Consider the following 23,783-nt stretch of genomic DNA (forward strand, 5'->3'; position numbering starts at 1 on the left):
TAAATAACTAAAATAGTAAACAGAAGCCCATATTATTTCAATTGCCAGGCTTTTTAGAGAATACTCATCATTTATGATGTCATTTATATCATCATCCATATCAGCCATGGCCGATCCACTGCAGGATGAAGGGCTCCTCAACATGTTTCCAGCAACTGCAGTCTTGTGCTTTCTGTTTACACCAGCAAATTTCACAAGTTCATCGATCCATATCTTCTTTAGTCTTTTTTTTGGCATTTAGAGTCAAGTGGTATCCATTCCAAAATTGGTTTGGTTCATCTATCATCAGTGCTTCTTGATATGTGATCTTCCTATTTCCATTTTAAGTGTTTTGTTCTTTTTGATGTCAGTGATATGTATATATATCAAGAATATATATAATATCTGCTTAGTATTTTCTTTTTGCCACATCCTTTATTTTCAATTACTCCATTCTTGTGCCCCCCCCCCCCCCCCACAATTACTTTTATATACAGGGTGTCTCAAAAATATTGGTACAAACGTTTAGGGGAGGTAGGTAACATCTAAAGGAATGTGAATCGCATAGGAACCCATAACTGGAAACGTCACTGCGGTAGTCGCCGCACAAAGAGCATGCATCGATATACGAACTGTGAGCTGGCAGACATGCACCTAGTGTATATATTATTATTATTATTTGGTTTTTAGGAGCATTAGCAACTAAGGCCATATTGCTCCGGGGATATGCAGTGGTCATTCCCTGACCTTTCCACATCCTCTGTGTTTGGTGGTCACGGGCTCGAACCCCGGTCTAATCAAGAAGCATGTGCTACGCACAGCTGCTCCTGCCCACCTCCACCTGGCTACGGAGCTGCCGCACCTAGTGTATGGATTAGCAGAGGGCAATGGACGAGCCGCTCAACGAATTTATGGAGAATGCTTCCCAGACAGGCATGTACCGGACCACCATTTGTTTGTGTGTGTGCATCAAAATTTGTGCGATTACGGGTCATTTAGAGCTGACAGGAGTAGTGCGGGCAGACCACGTTCGACGCGAATTCCCATGGAAGAAAGTGCATTGAATGCCATCCAGAATAATCCTACTACCAGCACACATGCCATTGCCTCTGCCTCAGGAGTGTCTCATTGCAGTGTACAGCGTGTCTGGCATGACTATTCCTTACACCACCTTTCATCTCCAGGGAGGTTCAGTTACTGCTCCCCCAAGATCATCCTGCACATGTGGCTTTTGCGCAGTGGTTTCTCCAGTGTTCAAGACTTGAATTTTCCAGCCTACGTTTTGTTCACAGATGAGGCTTATTTCACTTGGGAAGGCTTATTCAATCAGCACAATGCTCATGTGTGGGCTCACGACAACCCATGCAGCACAACATCGCTGTTACCATACCTGTTACCATCCCACATGAATTCCGCTAAATATCGGATCGTTCTTGAATAAGTTCTACCGTGGTTACTTGACTATGTTCAGCAAATGTGAGACGCAACATTTGGTTTCAACGTGACAGGGTGCCTGCCCATTATGGAAGGTGTGTTCGTGACCATTTGAAAAGGCGTTCTGGGCATCGATGGATTGGCCGTGGTGGACCCGTTGCCTGGCCACCCACGCTCACCTGATTTATCGAGCCATGATTTCTTTCTGTGGGGGCCCTCAAATCTATCGTGTATGAATCGCTTGTGGAGACGGAAATGGATCTTGTGGCGAGACTCGTCTGTGCTGCTGCTACTGTCAAAGAAACTCCAGGTGTGTTCGACCATGTCCGCCAATCCATGTTGCGTTGGTGTCACGCATGCATCACATCTCATGGTGGAACCTTCGAGCATCTGTTGTAACATCATGAAATGCATCCATCTCATACTCCATTGTTAATATTATGTCAAATAAATGTTTGCCACTAATTACTGTCTTGTGCCTCTGCTACTACTTTCCCGTGATGTTTCCGGTTATGGGTTCCTATGCGATTCACATTCCTTTAGATGTTACCTACCTCCCCTAAATGTTTGTACCAATATTTTTGAGACGCCCTGTATATATTTATATGTATGTAGGTATATATGTATGTGTGTGTGTGTGTGTGTGTGTATAAACATGTAAGAATAGATAAGTCTGATAAAGTTTGCATAGAGGGAGGTAAAAATTACAGTGCCAAGGACTAGAAGGGTAAGGATAGTAGAAAAAAAAGTATTGTAGATTTGTAAAAAGCGAAAGAATGTTAATATCCTAATAGTTATGATACATTAAGAAAATTATGGTCTGAATTATAAAGCCAATTAGAGGTGCAGGAACTGTAAAGTAAAATTATTAATACCAGAAGATTAAAGAAAATAAAATAATATAAAAGGTGGTTAGAGCTGTAATCAGATATGGGTGGGCTAATTTAGTTAAGTCGAATACAGGGAATGTCAAAAATGCAAAGTTTATCAGCAGTTACAAGTAAATATTGATACCTTATATATATATATATATATATATATATATATATATATATATATATCGTTTAATTGTAGATTGCCATCGATTAATGGCACTTCACATATAAGTATCATTGTTCATACAACCCTTCAATCAAGCCAGCCTAGACCAGGCTATCTTCATTTCATGTGGCCTATACATTTTAAATAGAACGCTAAACGATAATGATTTTTCATAGCATTTTGCTGATGAAAACATTTTTATCTGTAGCAAGATAAATCCTAAATACTACATAATAATAATACTACATCTTAAAGACTGTACAAATATATAAAATGATATAACGTATTGCGATTACATCACGTGGCCGTCAATCCCCTACTTAATCGGGGGCTTTGAGTGGATTGACAGCCCTTTTCGTTGTAATGCCTCATACTTACTCGTTTCTGTCTGTACCTATACCAGTTTTGCTATTTTAGTTTATATATTCAGGTTCATTTTCTTAAAATTATTTTATACTTGATTTTTATTTATTTAAATATTACTAGTTTATTTTTTTATTATTTTATTTATTTTTATTTATTTATTTATTATTATTTTTTTTATCGATCTCTTCAGCAAACTGTGATAGGGTACACAAAGCCCAACGAGTAAGTATTCTATATTGTAATTCTACTACTACTTACTTAGTGTTGTACTTCGGTGGAGGCTGTTGAGTAAAAAGGGGGTTTCCCGCCTTCTATTTTGCTTTTATGGGTGGTTATTTTTACAGCGCAGTCGCACTACTTAGTTAATTACTGTGTGCTGATGGCGCATTGGTTTAGATCCCCGATTTTCTTGCCAATGCATTCTATGGAGTTTTGTTGTTGGATGGATTATATAGGTTGTGTTCTAGACTGAATCTTATTTAAATGTGTATATACATTATTTTTAAATGTGTTTTTATACCCTATATATATATATATATATATAGGGTATAATTTATCATAACTATTAGGATATTAACATTCTTTCGCTTTTTACAAATCTACAATACTTTTTTTCTACTATCCTTACCCTTCTAGTCCTTGGCACTGTAATTTTCACCTCCCTCTATGCAAACTTTATCAGACTTATCTATTCTTACATGTTTATATATATATATATATAGAGAGAGAGAGAGAGAGAGAGAGAGATTTTTGTAAAATAATAAGAGAAGTTTACTTCAATATAATACATAGAATGCTTCCTTCCGTATGATACTCTCCAGCAATTAAAACAAAAAAATCAAATCTTACATTACAGTTAAAAAAATAATTAAAAATCAAATGAACACAATTGAAAATCAGTATAACGCAATTAAATAAATTAAAATTAGTAAGGGAAATCATTTTGCAATATTTTCATTAAATTTCTTTTAATTAATTAATTTAATTTTTAATTGCATTAGATTTATTTTTAATTGTGTTCAATTGATTTTTAATTATTTTTTACTGTAATGTACTATTTTTGATTTTTTTCATTTTAATTGCTGGAGAGTATCATACAGAAGTGTTCTATGTATTATATTGAGATAAACATCTCTCATTATTTTACAAATATTGATATCAATGTAGAGCATATCGAGAATTACAACTCTGGTTCATACTATCAAATATATATAGAGTGAATAAAAAATATGCAGAACACATTCAATTCTAAATATATTTATTATTTATAAAATTATTATTTACATATTAAAAAAGCTGAAAATTACTCATTGAGGGCACAAGATTGTAGTGAACATTTTTTTTTTTTTTTTTTTTTTTTTTAATAAGTTTTGCAGTGAAAGTATGAGGATGACAGTAAGATTCTTCTTCTTCTTCTTCTTCTTTGGTCCTTAGCTGGCAGCTGGGGGAGGCGGTTGGCCACGCAACCAGTATGCTGCTGTAGGTGCCGCAGGGTTTCGGACTTGCTCTGTGATGTTCTTCCATACCTTACGATCCATGGCGTCAGTCCTGGCCTGGTTAAGGTCGAGACGTCGGCTCTTCAAGTCATTTTCCACTTGCTTGGCCCACGTTTTCCTAGGCGCGGTCCGTTGGATGCTCCATTGGGTGGGTCGTTGTCTCCAAAGGAGTGTGGATGGTATTCTGTTCGTGCCCATTCTACATACGTGGCCAAACCATCTAAGCCTTCGCTTCTGGATTTGGTCGGCAATGGTTGGTTGCTGTTGGCATCTGGCGCAGATGGTATCATTAGTGATGCGGTTGCGAAGAGAGATGCCCAAGATCTGCCGCAGGCATCGCATTTGGAATACCTCAAGTTTGTTCAAATCTAACTTGAGACAAATCCATGTTTCCGATCCGTAAAGAAGAATGGGCAGGATCAAAGTCCGGAAGAGTCTGATTTTAGTCTTTGTGGAAATGTTGGTCCTCTTCCACAGACACCATTTGAGCGAGGCGAACGCAGTGGCCGCTTGTCCAATTCTGCTGTGGATTTCCATGGTGGATGCAACTTTCTTCTCCTGGACCAGCGACCCAAGGTATTTAAAGTCCTGCACTTGCTCGATCTGGACGCCTTCGAGATAGATGGTGGCTTGCGACCCATCTGTTGTCAGGGCCTTTGTCTTACCAGCATTGATCTTCAAACCGTATTGCCGGGCAATGCGGGCAATGTCGTAGAGGATGTCCGTGGCTTCAGCGTCGTTACCGGCAAGGATAGCAGTATCATCAGCAAACATCAGGTCAGTCACATAGTGATTCTTGTCATATTGTATGCCCTGTCTGTTTCTGAATGCTTGCCTCATATTGGCGTCGACCACGATGTTGAAAAGCAACGGGGAGGCTACATCCCCTTGGCGGACTCCAGTTTGGATGGTAAATTCCTCAGATAAATCGTTCTGGATGCGCACCTGGCTGGTTAAACCGTTGTATGCAGTTTGGAGGAGTGTGATGACTTTTCGAGGTACATGTTCGACCTCTAGTAGTTTCCATAAGGCAGGCCGGTGGACACGGTCGAAAGCAGACTTAAAGTCAATGAAAACAATGACGGTTCGCTGTCCACACCGGATCCTCTCCTCCATCAGCTGACGAATGGCAAAGATTTGATCACAGCATCCTTGCCCGGGTCTAAATCCTGCCTGTTCTTCTCGACTGGTTTGCTCGCGATGTTTTTGCAGTCTTGACTGGATGATCTTCATAAAGACCTTTCCGATGATGGAAAGGAGGTTGATGCCATGGTAGTTCTTGCAGTCCCGGTTATCACCTTTCTTGTGGATCGGTACGATAATGGCTTTCCTCCATATTAGCGGAATTTGTTCAGTGCACCAGATGGTTTTGAGGAGTGAGTGTAGTCGGCGAAGCAGTACATCTCCCCCGGCTTTGATCGCTTCTGTGGTGACTTGGTCCACTCCTGGTGCCCTGCCATTCTTCAGGGATTGTATGGCTGCTTTCACTTCTTCTACTGTAGGCTCAACATCGACCATGGAGACCTCAGGGGGGTCGATCGAGAGTGCTGTTGCTGGCGGTCCCTGAGGTGGGTCGTGATTATACAAAGCTTTGAAGAATTCACTCCACCGTTGCAGGCGTTCGGATGGTGATCGCACGAAAGTCCCATCAGCATTCTTGATGTTGTCACTAGTCAATTTGGTCTTTCCACTCAGACATCTGAGGGTGCGGTAGAGAGTGCGGTACTCGTTCTTGGATGCCGCCACTTCAAGATCGTCTGCCACTTGGTTCCAGTATGCTTCTCTTTCTGCTGTCATTCTTTGTCGGACTTCTCGGTTTAGCTGCCGGTACCGTTCAAAGTCGACCAACTTTGCCTGTTTCCGTTTGTCCACGAGGTCGAGGCACTCGTCTGATATCCATGGTTGCGTTCGACATCGGGCAGGTGGACATAGGGGCTTGGCACATTCCAGGATGGCATCAGAGATCTGCTTTTCTTCTTCATTTATATCCTCGGGCACGGCCAGCATCTCGAAGCGGTTGGATAGGGCGATCTGACAGTAAGATTATTGTTCTATAATATTATAAATAAAATATAATGAATATATGTTTCTTCAATTTGATATTGGGTATATTTATTAGTAATTAATTATTTAATGAAGTTTCTATATCATGAAGGAAATTCAACTTGCCTGTTTTGAGTTAAGTTGACTTGCCCATATTTGTTATATACAGTTTATGAAATTGATGTATTGATATAAAATCGAATATCTCCTGTCGTTTTGGCAGCATACATGTTTTGTTTATTATCTTTGTTATAAATGGAATGGGTGGTGTGCACATCGTACATGGGTAATGTTAGCTAATTTATAATTATTTAGCCACCTCTGCCTGTATTTATTCTCTTGGTCTTTGTGATATATATGCTTCTGATATTATATTTAATTGTTTCTTCTGATAATTTTGCTTTTTTGGCATTTAAGCTTCTAACATTGTTATCCATCTCATGATTGACATTATTACTTTGGTAGGACATTGAGAAGATATTGATAAAATTTGCTTAACAAATACCAGAGTATATTTTTATTATCAGTTGAACATTTTTCAAAATAAGTTAACAGACTCTTACTTTTTGATTGTATACATAGCATTTAAAATTTCTTTGCTTGATATGTTGTAATTAAGAATTTTATTTTGAAGGCATTATGATGAATATGGCGAGTCAGTTGAGGAGCAAGATGAGGAAGATAAAGCAAAAGAGGCTGAAGAAACAGAGGAATCAAATTATGTTGACCAGTCTTTTTTAACTCCGTTAGAAGCAAAAAATCATCTCCGGGAATTGTGGAAGAGAGAACCTCTTTTATCAAGGTTATTTGGAGTTCTTAATGTTGCTAGTAAATCTCTGGAATATCCTGTGGATATCTTCTTTATGGATATTTTAGTAGTACCACCTTCCAGATTTAGGCCTGTAAGTATTACTGTAGGTGCAAATTATGCAATCAAAAAATGTTATGCATTTCATTATTATCATAAAGCCTTGTGGATTAACTCAAGACTTGGAGTCTGTAAGGCTCTACAGGGAAAATTTTATCAGCGTGGTCTGCACTTGTAGGTAGAATGAATTTATTTTGTAGAGATGGTATTCATTTGAACAAAGGCGGTGCAAGGGTTTTTGCAAATATCATTGACGATACCCTAAGAGTTCATGGGGAAACTGCTTGTTAGGGGGAAGAAGAGTAATATGAACACATCAGATGACATGGGTCAAAGTAATGCTTTAACCCATATCTCCAGAATTCAGCAAAGAATGGGGATGAGGAATTTTTCGTGTATGTGAATACAATGAAGAAGAAAGTAAATCAGATCAGACCCTTGTGCACTGGATGTGAGAAAGTCTTAGATAACCCATCTAATCTTGCGGATGAATTGAATAGGTACTTTGCATTCTTTACTGATGAAAGACCCTTCATGCTGAGGAGAGGTTATGTGAGTGAGGCTGAGCCATGTGAAATTAGTGATTTCAACATTGCAGATGACTGTTCATTAGGGGAACTTTCAAGCATAACGGCAAGTAAGGCTCCTGGAGTTGATGGCACATACCCAGTAATTTTGATGGAGGCTGCCAGAGAGAGTATCAAACCATTTAGGTTTGATACACTTGGTTAATTATGAGGGCATCTTTTGGTGCTGGAGAGATTCCTTTGGATTGGAGAAGTGCCAGCATATTGCCAATACATAAAGGCAGTTCTAAAAAGTGAAGTTTAACTACTGACCAGTTTAGTCTGACTTCAGTGGTAGAGAAAATCTTTGAGGCAGTGATTAAGAGTGCAGTCCGGGGACATATAGATATGGCATTCTGAAGCACACACAGCACGGTTTGTTAAGGGAAAATTATGTTTAACTAACTTAGTAGGCTATTTTGACACAGTTACTCATGAGCTGGATGTAGAGAACAATTGCAATAGAGTTTATTTGGATTTTAGTAAAGTATTCGACTCAATCCCTCATGAGAGGTTACTGTATAAGCTGGAATTACTGGAAAGATTTTAAGATGGATTGTTAGGTGGCTGCAGGGCAGAAGGCAGAGGATTGTGATTAATAGATATTTTTCAGATTTGTCTAAAATCAAGAGTGGTCCCCCAAGGATTGGTTCTTGGACCACTGCTGTTTATTTTTATAAACAACATTGACGAAGGATTATAAGACATAATTTCAAAATTTGCAGAAGACATTAAGGTTAGTAGAGCTGTTAATGATCACTGCCTAGTAATGATCCTTCAGGATGACTTGAACAGACTTCAGAAATGGCCAGAAAAGTAACAGCTATGTTTTAATGCAACAAAATGGAAGGTCTTATACTTGGGGAATAGCAACCCCAAAATAAATTACGCTTGGTGGGATTGAATAAAAAACAGTAGAGGAAGAAATGGATCTGGGAGTTATAATAACTAGTAGATATTAAGTTTTCTTAGTAGTGCAAACAGGCAGCCAGGAAAGCCCATGGTGCCCTATCAGTGATTTATTGAACATTATACTGTAGAGAGGAGGTCATATTCCCACTGTATAAGGCATTTGTAAGACCACATTTGGTCTTACAAATGTGGTCTTACAAATATAGAGACGTCATTAAAAAAAAAAAGACATTGAACTTCTTGAAAAGGTCCATAGATGTGCAACTGGAATGGTGGGATCAGCAAAATGGCTGCCATACGAGGAAAAATTCTGCTTATGTGGGCTACAGAGAGGTGGCTACCAGGCACCTCTGAGGTCAACTGATTGAGGTTTATAAGGCTTTGAGAGGGGTTAGTTAAATGAATGAAGGTGAAATTTTCACTGTTATAAAGAATTCCAGAACTAGGGTCATAAATTCAAATTACAGGGGAAGCAGTTGAGACTAGATTATAGGAAATTCTCTTTTAGGCAGTGAGTCATTGATGCTGGAACAAGTAGTATTTGCAGGTAGTTTTGTATGACAGTGAATAAATTCAAAGGTCATTTGGTTAGTTACTTATGTGAGGAGGGAAGCACATAATTTGTAAATTATCTACTTGTGTGTTTTTTTTTGTTTTTTTTTTGTTTTTGCCAGTGTAACAAAAGCCTGTGGCTTTCTTGCATTTCTATTAGTCAATTTTTGTACTTAGGTAGTTGATAAATTAGGAAATCTAGTGTTTCACATTTACAAAATTTTGAAAAATCCAAAATTTGTAAAATCTACATTTGCCATTTTCTAGATGTAAAGTTGTCTAATTTATTTTAAAGAAATCTGTAACATTAATACTACATTGAACTTCATTCAAAATAATTATAACATGATTGAAATTAGATTGTGAGTTCCTTTTTTTTTTAATAGAGAAAATTGTGTGTGTGTGATATTGAAATTTTGTATTTGCATACACTTGATTGTATACGTAGTGTAAACAGCTTTATATAAGTTTTATATTATTTTATCTCAAATTGGCAGATCTAACTTTTCCAGTCAAGCACTGATTGCGAAAGGGTTTTTTTTTTTTTTTTTTCTGTTTTCAGGGACAGAGACCTTTAACTGAATTTAAAGGTGGAAGCATTCAATACTTAACATAGCTAAAAACTGAAGAATATAAAAATAGTAGCTGTAAAAAATAGTATGTATATTCTTTAAAGAGCAAGTGTGACCCAAAATCTTTAACTCCTCTGGATTATATAAAGTGCAATAAATTTATTAGGGAGCTGGCTTGCCAATTGGAAGCATTGGACCTCGCAGAAAATTAATTAATTTAACACAGAACATAGCCAGAGTGGTTAGTGTAAAAGTACATTGTTTTAGATGGAGCCAGAATTCTACAGAACTGTTAGCGCTGTTGTACTGCACAATGTGGAAAGGGCCTGGGTTTGAATAGTGTCGATGATTAACTTTTATGAGTTATTTTTGCACTGGCTGAATTTCTCAGGGGGTGTAGCAAGGCTTTTTTTTTTTTTTTCTGGAACTTGGGCATTTTTGTTCAGCAAAACAGGCAAACTGACCAGAGAACACAAGTAGTTTACAGACTAAATACTTGGATGTATGAGCTACTCCCAGGTAACCCATAACTTGATGTTTATGTTTTTCCATGGAGACTATTAATTATAACATATACATGTGCCAATGATACCATGCATTTCTCAGCAGATTAAGGAATAACAGAGAACTTCCCGGAACACTACCAGTTAGCCCACACACACACACACACACACACACACACACACACACACACACACACACACACACACACACTAAAGCACATTCGAATATTTTAATGATCTTATTGATTGAATTGTGAATAATAAATTAATAAAATTTATATCATTGGAAAAACTGCCTCACCAAATGGAGATTTCAAAAAATTTGAGAGGCTCTTGTTTGGCAAAAAGAGGGAAAAAGCCCTTGCATTCTCTGTTTTTTTTGTTGTACTAAACCAAACCATGAGGGGGGGGGAATGGCTTGGTTTATGTGCTATGCACAGTGGTAATACTCTGTTGACGTTGTAAGCATTATGAAAAGCCAAGAAATCATAGAGATTTTATTTTCCAATGTGTATCTGTAAATGTTGTCGGTTTTTTTTTTTTTTTTTTTTAAATATATGTACATACAGGGTTGCTAAAATTAAAGTAACCCTATGTAGAGGGCTCTGGGGCAAGTTCTAAGGCTCGTACTGAAGTGAAATTTGGACAACAGGTACAATAAAAGAATGCAGTTGCCATTTATTGGGGGGAAAAAATTAGTTACAAAATTTGTCACTATATGGTGCTGTGGCAATACAAATCACTTGAGCAGCACTACAATTGTTCAATGTGTCCTCCATTTTGGTCAGCAACAGTTTCCATTTGAAGAACATTTTCTACAGCAGAACATAACATGTCAACTGGAATAGCCAGAACATGCCATCTAATGCTGTCCTTCAGATCTGCCAGAGTTTGACGTCCTTCCTGATACACCTGGTTCTTCAAAAAACCCCGCAATCAGAAGTTGCATGGGGTGAGGTCCAGTGATCAGAGTGGCCAAGATTTTTGGAAACAACGGCTGATGACCTGTTCGTCTGTAACGTGTTGCCTTAGCAATCTTTGGACCCAACGGTGGATGTGGGGGTGGCGCACCATCTTGCATGAATATGATATTGTGAAGGCACCCACGTTGTTGCAGCTCTGGTATTGCGAAATTTGCCAACATTTCATAATATCACTGTCCAGTGATGGAACAGGTGCAGGGTCTAGTCTTTGTTACCTGTTCAAAAAAATATGGCCCACTCATGAATGTGGCCGTAAATCCACACTACACTGTCACTTTTGGAGAATGCAACGGGACCTCTTGGATAACTCGAGGGTTTTCTTTTGCCCAAATGCGACAGTTGTATGTATTCACTTGTCCATTTAAGCAGAAGTGGGCTTAATCACTCCAAAGGATGTTCCATGACCAAGTAATATACACTGTCATTCACACCAGAAACTGAAGTGCGCATGTGAAACGAATATCTGCATCACCACGCTTTAGCTGCTGTAGCATGTGCATCTTGTAAGGCTAGTACTGCAACACCTGATGCATTACTAGCTTTACAGTGGAATACAGCATGTCCACTTCACGAGAAACAGCTGGCACACTTGTGCTACCACATGGAGATTGACTGGATAAATCCACGACAGCTACATCTTCAACATGAGAGGAGTCCACTCGTTTTCAACCTCTACCTGGTTGAACACCAAGATGTCCTGTCGCTTCAAATTTCACAATCATTTTGCAGACAGCACAAGCAGTCATAGGTCCACATGGGCCTTATACACTTCTGATGCCGGAATTCTCTGTTAGCCGCAGCTGCATTGTTGCTGTTCTGATAGTACAGCTTCACTAATAGCACCTTTTCCTGCAATGTTGTTGGCATTGCTGCTGTTGTTTTGTTTGGTTTTTAGGAGCATTAGCAACTAAGGCCATATTGTCAGGGATATGCGGTGGTCATTCCCTGACCTTTCCGCATCCTCCGTATTTGGTGGTGACGAGCTCGAACCTCGGTCTAATCAAGAAGCGTGTGCTACGCACTGCTGCTCCTTCCCACCTGGCTACGGAGGCGCCTTGCATTGCTGCTGTAGTGCAGGCAAACATCTACTGTATGATTTTGGAGGGACTGCTTTGCTTTTGTACAGTACAGCAGAGCTGAGTAGTGGTGCTATGGCAATAACTTACGATTATGCAAATAACGTAAGTTATTTGTATAATCGTAACTAAGATAGTTGCGCACCATACAGTGACACATTTTGTAACTAATTTTTTTTCCAATAAATGGTGAGCACATTCTTTATTGTACCTGTTGTCCAAATTTCTCTTAGAAATTTGAATGAGCCTTAGAACTCGCTCTAGAGCTCTCTACATAAGGATACTTTAATTTTAACAACCCTGTATATCTGCAACTAGCAGATCCTAAGCATGATCATGTACATTGTAGTAATAAGAACATCTGTTTGTACAGTACATTGATATTTTGATTTGACAGGTGGTAGCATACAAGGTATATATGTTATGTTAATGTTTTTCAGAAAATGTTTATCCTAATTATATCCTATAGAAAATAAAAATGAAAATGGATGTTTTATACTTTTACTAAACAAATAAATGTATAAACTAAACTGAACAGTCACAATAATCCTAATCACGATTTTTGCGATATGCAACAGAACATTTCAAATACAAAGGAATATTGCATTTCTTGAAAATACAGTCAGACCTATATTATTTTGATTTCTTTTTGGTCGCTATATTGAAAATAGTTTCTGTATAACAAAGAAAATTTCCCATAGTCAGTGGCAGATCTTAACAGAAAATGTGCATTATCTCAAGCGGTTCATTTGTGGACCGATGTTCACTGTGACTTTTTTGCTTATTTTAGTTTGTACTTTTTCACCTTTAAATTATTGACCATCACTTATAAACACCCTGTATATGTATATAAATATATATACACCTAATTCTGTTTTTGCACGAACTTTTTTTTACACGAATTCACGTACACATTGTTTACCAATGTGTACGTCTAGGTATCTATGAATCATCAACGTTTTTATTGAATTTGGTGCACATCTACGGTATTCGTGCATTGTATCTTCGGAAGACATTTAGTAGTAAGCTCTATTTCAAAGTGAAAAAATCTTTAGTGAAATTTGTGCACATATAAATTTATTAATTTTGCCGATAGTCAATAAATTGTAAGTTTACAAATTTTTCATACCTTGTTTTATTAATTATAACTGAGATATTTTTTGGTAGCCCTTATATAATGTCAAATAATTTGCCTATTACCAAAATGAAAAGGAAAGCGATTTCTTTGGAACTTAAAATTCAAATTTTAGATCGTCTTGCAACTGGACAAGGGGCTACGTCTGTAGGAAAGCATTTTGGTATACATGAAGCTACTGTAAGAACTATTAAGAAAAATGAAGCTGCAATTAGGAAGTCCGTATGTTCTGGAACAAAAGTAAGTGTTAATTCTTCATCATATACAAGAGATATTGTCAAGGAAAAAATGGAAAAGGCTCTGGTAATATGGATAGAAGATCAGTCACAAAAAAGAGTACCAGTAGATGGAAATGCCATCAAGCAAACAGCACTAAGAATTTACAGACAGATTAAAGAAAAGGAGCCAAGCACTTCATCTCAGTTAAACAGAAAGTATGAATTTTCTGCGAGTACAGGTTGGATGACAGGGTTTCTTAAAAGGAATGCTCTTCATAATATAAAAATTGAAGGTGAAACTGCATCTGCAGATGAATCGACTGCTAAAATATTCCCACAGGAACTTACAAAAATTCCTGTGGAATGTATCCTCCATGTATCCTTCAATGGAGTGTATCCTCCATTGAAGATGGAGGATACACTCCTGATCAAGTGTGGAATGCAGATGAAACTGGTCTCTTCTGGAAATGAATGCCGAACAGAATGTATGTAGCCAAATCGCAGAAAACTGCTGGTGGTTTTAAGGTAGCTAAGGATCGTGTGACCTTATTATTTTCCTCCAACGTTTCAGTAGATCGTATGTTGAAACCACTGCTGGTAAATCAAGCCCTAAACCCACGTTCAATGAAAGTGCCTGTTCACTGGATGGCAAACAAGAAGGCCTGGGTGGGTGACCACTGCTATCTTTATAGAATGGTTCAACAAATGTTTCGTCCTAGAAGTTAGATGTTATATGAATTTGAAAGGTCTCGAATTTAAAGTTCTTCTGATTCTTAACAATGCACCCGGCCATCCTGTCTTGGAACACCCAAACATATAAATTTTATTTCTGCCACCTAATACTACATCTTTGATACAACCGCTAGACCAAGATATAATTGCGGCAATTAAAACATACTACGTAAAACAAACATTCCAATATGTCTTGGACAAACTGAATGATGAAACACTAACAGTCATTGATGTGTGGGAGAAATTCTCAATTATGGATTGTATCAATCAAGTTGGATTAGCATTAACTGAATTAAAACCAGAAACTTTAAATGTGTGTTGGAAAGCGGTTTGGCCACAATGTGTATGAAGCAAAGATCCCATCATCCCTAATATGACCGAATTTCCCAATATCATTACAATGGCACACAAAATTGGTGGAAAAAGATTCGATGATCTATCGTTTGAAGATATTGATGAATTGTTAACCGACAATGCCCTAAGCGAAGATGAAATATTAGAGGTTGTCCTTGGGACTCCTTATCCCACAGAACGTAGTGATAATGAAGAAAATGATCCTGTTCTAAATGCAGATTTTAATAATGGAACTGGCCAGAAAATTAGGTAATAATTTTGTCAAACATGACCCTAATGAGGAACGCGCTGCGAAGTTTCAATGTGAACTGAAGTTGTTGACAGCCTCTTACAGAGAATTATATAACGGCCTAACCAAAACACGAACACAACGATTAATAATTGAATTCGTTCATAAAACCGGTGAAACATCAGCACCAGAGGAGACTCGTGCTGATTTTGCTCAAGAGATCACAGAAAGAATTTCATTAATAGAGGAAGAAGATGATGTCCACAACATTTCTAGTGATAGCAGTGATATTCCAGTCATACGCAAACGTATGCACCGTTTATCATCAGAAAGTGAAAATGAATAGAATCTTGTTATGTGTAAAACAGATTTTTTTTGTTCGTGAAGAATTTTTTTCATTTCATATACATACAAATTTACTTTAATACATTTTCATTACATATTATTACATGTGTATTTTGTTGAAATAAAATAATAAGCTTAAAACGAATATTTTTGTGTTTTTTTTTAAAATTATTTTTACTGATTTTTTAGATCCGGAACCAATATTCTTTTCTTCCATAAATACAATGTCTCTTTTTACACGAATTTTTTTTACACGTATTTTTCAGGAACGTATCTATCATGTAAAAACAGAATTAGGTGTATATATATTATTCATTAGATTTGAACAAATAATTTTTATATTTTCAGTCAGTGAATTTATTTGTAAGGTGATGCTATTATCCCTCTTCCTCCTTCAATGTCAAACTGGTGCCTCTGTAGCCAGGTGGGAAGGAGCAGCAGCAGTGCGTAGCACACGCTTCTTGATTAGACCGGGGTTCGAGCCCGTCACCACCAAATGCGGAGGATGCGGAAAGGTCAGGGAATGACCACCGCATATCCCGGAGCAATATGGCCTTAGTTGCTAATGCTCCTAAAAAAAAAAAAAACCAAATAACCAATGTCAAACTAATGTCCAATTTTTTTACCATTAAGATTGCATCGTTTCCTTATTTTCATAAACATATTTTCATGTTGATTTGCACAGTCTTAACTCTCAGTGAATACATTTCTTATGTTTTAAAATATTCACTCCTGTATTTTAAAATTTAAACTCCTTTTTTCATATAGTGTTAACTGCTGCATAATTTTATATTCTTCAAACGTGCTAACAGTTAAACTTTTATTTTAATCTTAGAGCCTAAATATTTATCACACAAACATAAAATGTGTCTCTAATGAATCCTCTTTACCTCTTCTTCCTTATGGTAAGATGTATTTTCAGTTTTTTATGCTTTAAACCACCAAATTTTAATAAAAGTGAGAGCACATTTTAACACAGCTACTACACGCAGTGCTTCCATATTATACTTTTTTTTTTTTTTTTAAAGAAAATTTAAAGAATAAATTTTCTTTTATTCTAATTCCTTCATTTACTTTTTATTTCATTAATTCATTCATTATCAAACCAAAGAGAGCAGGTGCACCATCTCCTCTTATCCTTTTAGTTATTTTTATTTCTTCGGTATTTTCTTGATTGGCATTTGTCCATATATATATATATATAATTGATTACTTTTATTAATTGTTCAGGAACTTTGTGTAGTTTTAAGATTGCTATTACATCTCTTTATTTTAACTATCAAAAGCCTTTTGTTAAATCTATGAAACACACAAATATACGTGTACACTGAAAGGACAGCATTCATGGGATACCTGGTTCCTTGGCAACGTGATGCTATCATCCCCTCTCGCTAGTGGACGAACGCACTGCTTGGCAGGTATATAGAAACACTGCATCACTGCATTCAAATAGACTGTAATTCGATGTCGATATGGATAAATTTCATAAGTTAACTGACTTTGAAAGAGAGATGATAGTGGGTCCTAATGCATGGATCACTCTATCGTGGAGGTGGTACAGAAATTGCACTATCCCCATTCGACAATTTCAAGAGTGTATTGAGAATATGGCATTTCTGGAATAACATCTCATCGTGGAGAAAGGTGGTGGATGAACATGGCCATCGATGTCGGTCTCGCATTTTCATCCAACCAGAGAGCGACAGTGGCACAAATCACTGGCAACTTCAACAAGGGAGGTGCCAGAACCATCTCCACCAGGACCCTCATCCGTGATAGGTTATGGGAGCCGCCGAACCACCAGAGTCACATTGCTAACACCATGACACTGGACTCTACACCTCAACTGGACGATAGAACATCGGCACTTGACCTTGGATGATTGGAGATTGGGCTGACGGGTCCTGTTTCCAGTTATTTTGAGCGAATGGGAGGGTGTGTATATGGTGGAAACTGTGCGAAGGTATGCACCCATGTCAACAAGGAACTGTTCAGGTAGGTGGACAGTCGGTAATGGTTTGGGGTGCATTCAACTGGCACACTTTGGGACCTCTGATGCATCTAGAAGAATAATCTGAACAGTCCAGGTTACATGTCCATCCTTGCAGATCATCTGCATCCCTTCATCGTCCACTCACAGGGCAGTTGACTCTTCCAGCAGGACAGTGCACCTCACCACAGAACCATGGTGACTTGGACATGGTTTGAAGAGCATTCCGCAGATTTTACCACCACCACGGAATAGCCTCCCTGTTCACCGTACATGAACCCCGTGTAGCATCTTTGGGATGTTGTGGAAAGATCTGTTTGAGTTTTGGATCCTCTACCCAGGAATGCGATGGAATTGTGGACAGTGGTGCAGCAAGCATGGATGGAAATACCTGTGGAACGCTTTTGTGAATTAGTGGACTCAATGCCTCGTTGTGTGACTGCCTTTATCCGGGCGAAAGGTGGGCCTACCCATGATTTCTGTCTGCTCAGTGTATATTATTTGCTGTATCATAAATATTGCATCTATGCATAATCTGTTTTTCTCAAATTCTTTCTGCTTATCACTGAATTCTATAATTTTATTTAATTTTTCTGATATTACCTCTGTGTACAGTTTAAACCAAGTGCTTTAATAAATTAATGCCCCTATAATTTGCTGGCAGTTTCTTTATTTCCTTTTTTTATATATTGGTATTGTTATGGTTTTCAATAATCACTTGGTATGTACTTTTTTATTAATTCTGTAATTAGCCATTCTTCTCCATATTTTAATAACTTGTTTATTTTATCTGTACCTGCACTTTTCTTGTTTTTTAGTTTTCCTGTTATTTCTTTAATTTTTTCTGTATTTAATTCTATGTCCTCTTCGTTAATCTTATTTTCTTAATAAGATTAAGAAAAATATTTGCTACCCTTTGCTTGTTCATATTTTTTTAAATAATTTAATCCATGTAGCTGAATCTGTTCATTGTTTTAACATATTTTTTTTCTTTGATTCTGTGTTATTTGCCAAATTTTTCTTTGTACTCCGTAAAAAATCATTCTAATTCTTTTTGAAAACTTGTTCCAGTACTCTTGTTTTATTTCTTATTTCAGCCTTGATTCTGTTTACAATCTCTTCATATTTTTAATATATCCACACCTGTTTTATTTGATAAATGTTAGTGAAATACTTTTGCTTTGATTTTTAATGTGAAACTCAAAAGAAGGCATTTCCATTGGTCCACAGACGAGAAAGTTAATTTAAAATGAGCAAGTTGCATGATCCATGAAAAAGCATTTGTTTCGTAAAAGTTCTTCGCATCTTCTTAGAGAACAAGAAAGATACCATTATGAAAGTATCAATGAAAATATACTCAAATTTCAGTCTGCTCATAACAGTACAAGAAATGAACAAGGTTCATTTCTTGTACTGTTATGTAAACATTTTTTTCTTCTGGGAAATTGCCATTCTCTCAACAGAAACAGGATGAACAATTCCACTAAGATGCAAAGAAGATGATGATGAAAAGATACTAGGAAAGTATATTCATTATAGCTGGTCTTTGAAAAGGAAGACATAATACATAAAAGAATGTCCACAAAATTTTCATTTAAGGCAAAAAGAAATAAATCTATTTAGAAAATTGAGTAAATCTGCCTAAACATTCACTTCTATTTCTGTTCACATTGAGTTTTTCCCTACCACCCGCCTTAATCAGTTTAGGACATATTTAAACTTGGTTACTCATTCCAATTGCATGTAGAGGCTATCTTCATAATATTCTGGTCTCTAGATTACTCACTCTCCCATTATACCTTTTGCTTACAATTATATCACACTGTACAGATCCTCAACTAGCCTGCATAACTAGGCGCCTCCGTAGCCAGGTGGGAAGGAGCAGCAGTGCGTAGCACACGCTTCTTGATTAGACCGGGGTTCGAGCCCGTCACCACCAAATATGGAGGATGCGGAAAGGTCAGGGAATGACCACCGCATATTCCCGGAGCAATATGGCCTTAGTTGCTAACGCTCCTAAAAACCAAAAAAAAAAAAAAAACAGCCTGCATAACTTATCAGTCTGGGAAAGCTTTTGTTGCGCTTGCCACTGTTTTTGATAAGAAGCAACTTCACCACCCTCACTATCTTCCCTATGCTTCCTTGTACATACCATAGTGAAATTTTTTTATATATGAAATAATAAATGATGAAATAACAATGGCGTTGACGTAGTGACATGTGGAAAAGTGGAATGCTAATCAGGAATTCAGTTCGCTCATTTTATTGATGGCACTTCTGATATTAATGTAAGCACACTTAAGGTTACGTGGTCTTGTATAGTTTATTGCCCTGACACACACCCCTTGAGTTATTTCAGCTTGTTTCCCTAGCATTACCTTCCCACTTATTTGAAACATCATTGCTGAGAACATTTTGCCAATATCGGCTGCTGCAGCAAAAATTAACAACTCTTAATGTGTGCAGTCATTAGTTTGACCCATATTCATATAAGCATTTATCTGTATACTGACAAAAACTCACAACCTCTATTCGCATGAATCCCATCTTTACAAAATAGACTTCTTCTATTTAAAAGTGTAAGCCACACTGATAAATTTTCCCCCTAGAACCCTTGCAGAGTTCTTAGAGTCTTGAATTAATCCATTTCAGTATATATATACCATCCTGTCGTCTGGGAAGAATTGCAAATAGATAAACATTCTGACCTGGCCTGTGCCATATTTTAAAGCATGGGCTTATATAACAAATAATTAGTTTGTGTGTGTGTTTAATATCGTTAGTCCCCCACATGAATAATATCTCTTTATCCTGCCCAAATCTGACAGTCTGTCGGTTACATTAATTGTTGCTCCTGGTTGACACACCCTGGTTCTAGTCCACGTATCCTTTTTACAAAAAATACTGCCTATTTTCCTGACCATAGTCTTCCAATAAAACTAAATCCTTCTGAACCAGAGCAGTTTGCACCTTGATTATTCTGTTCTGCAACCCAACTTGGAGATGCATCACTTGGCATGTTACTAGAATCCCGAGTCCCTGACAAACTTTCACTTACGTTTATCTGTAGGGCAAGCACTTATTTCTTTGGTGACTCATTTTTCTAGTAATGCATCAAGTTTTAATTTGAGATTGGTACTCTCCTTAGATTGGAACAAAGAAAAGAATTGTCAATTGAACTGTGATCAGCAACTAGATTGCCTTGAATACATGCTCAGGCTATGCCAGCAACAAAGTTGACACTTGTAGGAATTATATATGGCCATTTCTCTGAGTCATATTACCCTTGGGACGAAGTAAAGTATTCAATATGAATCTTATAACAGCCATTGTTAAATTTACAAAAATTACAGAAGGTACCTATTATCAAAATTGAGTGTTTCCTACTATAAAAGTTAAATTTGCAAAATGTCACAGGAAATAACTTATCGAAATGAAATTTACAAAAAATTAAAGAAATTAAGAAATAGCAAAAATTATTCTACACAATCCAAATGACAACTTGAGATATGGTAATTTCATATATGATGCTTTTAAATACTATTCACTACTGACATGGAAATTGCAAAGTCACATAAATGATTGAGATCTCTCATCAAATGGTAACAAGGAAAAAGAGTTAAGAGGATAGACAGAACATGACTACTAAATAAACTGCATGGATCCTTAGAGAGAAAAGGTCATTGGATTGCAGGAGGTTTGACTGACTATTTGAGCCACAATGCATCAATAAAACATGAAGCAATTTGGTGGCCAGAGATTGGGTAATAATACAGGATCACAGTACACAAGGACTGGCACTTGCTGCAAATGCCAGTGAAATAGATGCTCTCTCATTGATGTCCCTCTTACATGTCTGTAGTTTCATGGGAATCCCTTACCTCCTAGCTATTGCAATTTCCATGTTGTATATTGTACTTTAGAAGGAAAATTGAATGCTATGTTTATATACAGCATCTCTTAATATGGATTTTCCAGAACTTTCTAAGCAATTCAACGTATGGGATATAAAAGACGTTCTCCAGAACAAGTAAATAAAATAAATGAAAAAAAAAAAAATTTACTGCGTTGATTATGTAACAGTCATTAGCTTTGTTACTTTAGTTTTAAAGAGTAACAAAGTTAAAATTAGTAACTGATTTTAATTATATTTCATTAAATTGTTAAATTGCATTTTCAGTGCCTTTTCATTGAATAGATTCATATTTACTTTGAATGATCTGTTTTTAATCATTTTTGAATCTCTTTCAGAAGTTGATATACAAATTCAACTCTTTTCAGTTTGCAGTAATATCAATGTAATGCAAATTATATCAGTATTCAGCTTCCACTGATTTGTTTTTGAAATCAATTTACAAATTGATTTCAGAAATGCATGATGGGTACACATGATAGGTTTGTTTTACCACTTCATAAGTTTTACCACTGTAATGAATTATAAATATGATAGTTATTAAATATTAGCAAACAAATTACATTTATGGTGATAAATTCAGAAAATTTTGCTACATTGTACAGCAAATGCTTGTACATTTATGCATTTTACTGTATATGTAAATTAAATTGTGCATAAAATATGTTTCATGTAAGCATTGTGCATTGCATATCATCTATTTTATTTTTTTAATAATTATTTTCAGTTAAACACTGTCCATGGACTGAAATATGAAAATCCTCAAACACTGGCATTGAATAAAGTTCTTCAAGACTCTGTACTACTTTATCATATGATGAAGATTATGAAATCAAAAGGAACAGGAGCTGATTCCTTAGAGCAGATAGAAGACGAAAATATAAAGGTTAAGGCAAATTTTGTATAAAGTTGTTTAAATTTTCCCATAAAAAAAAGTTATGTTGACAGGTCTCTTGACCTTAAAGGCCAAGAAATGTCACTATTCCTGGGGATGATGTGGTTATGAAAATAGTATCCAGTTTTCTCTTTGACCATATAGCACCTTGATGGTAGATAGTACTCCATCTTCACACTTCTGCATGAAATTTGTTAGTATTTAGGGTTCAGCTCTTTCTCTCACTCTTTTTGTTCTTGTATATATTGATGATCTTCTTTTACTGACTGAAAATCCTATCCATAGTTTTTCTGATAATAATATACCATCTTCCTGTTTGTAAGAAACCTTGCCCTGCACAAACAGCCTTAACTTCCTGAATATCCACCACTAGTTCCTTAATTGTTGGTCTCCATTTGTTACCTTTCTTTTTCTAAATAACTACTCACTCCATTCAAATCTCAATCCATGAAATATTGTTTCCACATCTGGGGTGGTTCCTCTAAAACCTCTGAAGCTTCTTAATTCCATTCAAAAGAGTGCAGTCAGGTTAATTAATGGCTTATCACTGTACTCTGTCTCATGGACATTGTTTCTGTTGCATGCCTTTTCTACAGATAATTCCCTGGGCACTGCTCTTCTAAGTTGGCATCTGCAATTTCTTTACTCTCTTCCAAACCAGTCCATATGCATGTTGTAATCAGTTGGCATACCTTCACTGTCAAACTCTTAGCTCACAGAACAACCTTTCTTCATATGTATTTCCCAAAAATTAAGATCTACAGAAATTAGTCTAATTTCAACAGGTATCTTCTTTTTTTGGCTTTTAACCTATTCATCATAGTAGTTGTTCTAGGTTCTAATAATAATAAAAAAAAAAAAAAGGACTAAGTAAACTAAATTCTGATGCATCCTTCAGTTATTTGAATGATATGAACTCATAAGGAGACAAATTTAAATTAAAAAATTTTCGTGCAGATCAGATATGTCAAAATTTGCTTTCAGCCAGAGAATGATTGGTTGTTGGAACAAACTTCCATCTGGTGTTGTGTAAGTAGGTAATCAGAATAAATATAAGAAAGGGTTATGGGGATTGGACAGATGATGTGGGTTTATTTTATTTTATTTTTTTTGTGAAATATGATTAACACATTCATTGACGAGGCTTAAAATTTTAGAAATCCTTGCACTGCAGTAATAGTATTTCCGTGTAGTGCAGGAAAGCCACAGGCATTTGCTGCATTGGCCAAAAAAAAAGGTAAAAGTAAATAAGAAAAAAAAAAAAAAATTGTGATTCCCTCTTCACATAGGCAACTATCCACTTGATCTTTGAATATACAGGGTGTCTCAAAAATATTGGTACAAACGTTTAGGGGAGGTAGGTAACATCTAAAGGAATGTGAATCGCATAGGAACCCATAACCGGAAATGTCATGGGAAAGTAGTAGCAGAGGCACAAGAAGCAGAAATGACACAAGACAGTAATTAGTGGCAAACATTTATTTGACATAATATTAACAATGGAGTAAGAGATGGATGCATTTCATGATGTTACAACAGATGCTCGAAGGTTCCACCATGAGATGCAATGCATGCGTGACA

The 23,783-nt window shown here is 36.7% G+C and overlaps 1 protein-coding gene across 1 annotated transcript in view; it reads left to right on the forward strand.

The window, feature by feature from the left end:
- The window catches only part of Polr1A (RNA polymerase I subunit RpI1), a 476,971-nt gene that overhangs the window by 75,475 nt on the left and 377,713 nt on the right, over positions 1-23,783 (forward strand). The window contains exons 6-7 of the mRNA XM_090382924.1: positions 6,994-7,261; positions 22,035-22,193. Coding sequence (XP_090239050.1) covers positions 6,994-7,261; positions 22,035-22,193 — 427 coding nt within the window. The remainder of the gene's footprint in view (positions 1-6,993; positions 7,262-22,034; positions 22,194-23,783) is intronic.

The sequence above is a fragment of the Mastigoproctus giganteus genome, chromosome 10 (genome assembly GCF_048544385.1).
Source record: "Mastigoproctus giganteus isolate SK-2022 chromosome 10, ASM4854438v1, whole genome shotgun sequence".
Taxonomy (NCBI): Eukaryota; Metazoa; Arthropoda; class Arachnida; order Uropygi; family Thelyphonidae; genus Mastigoproctus; species Mastigoproctus giganteus.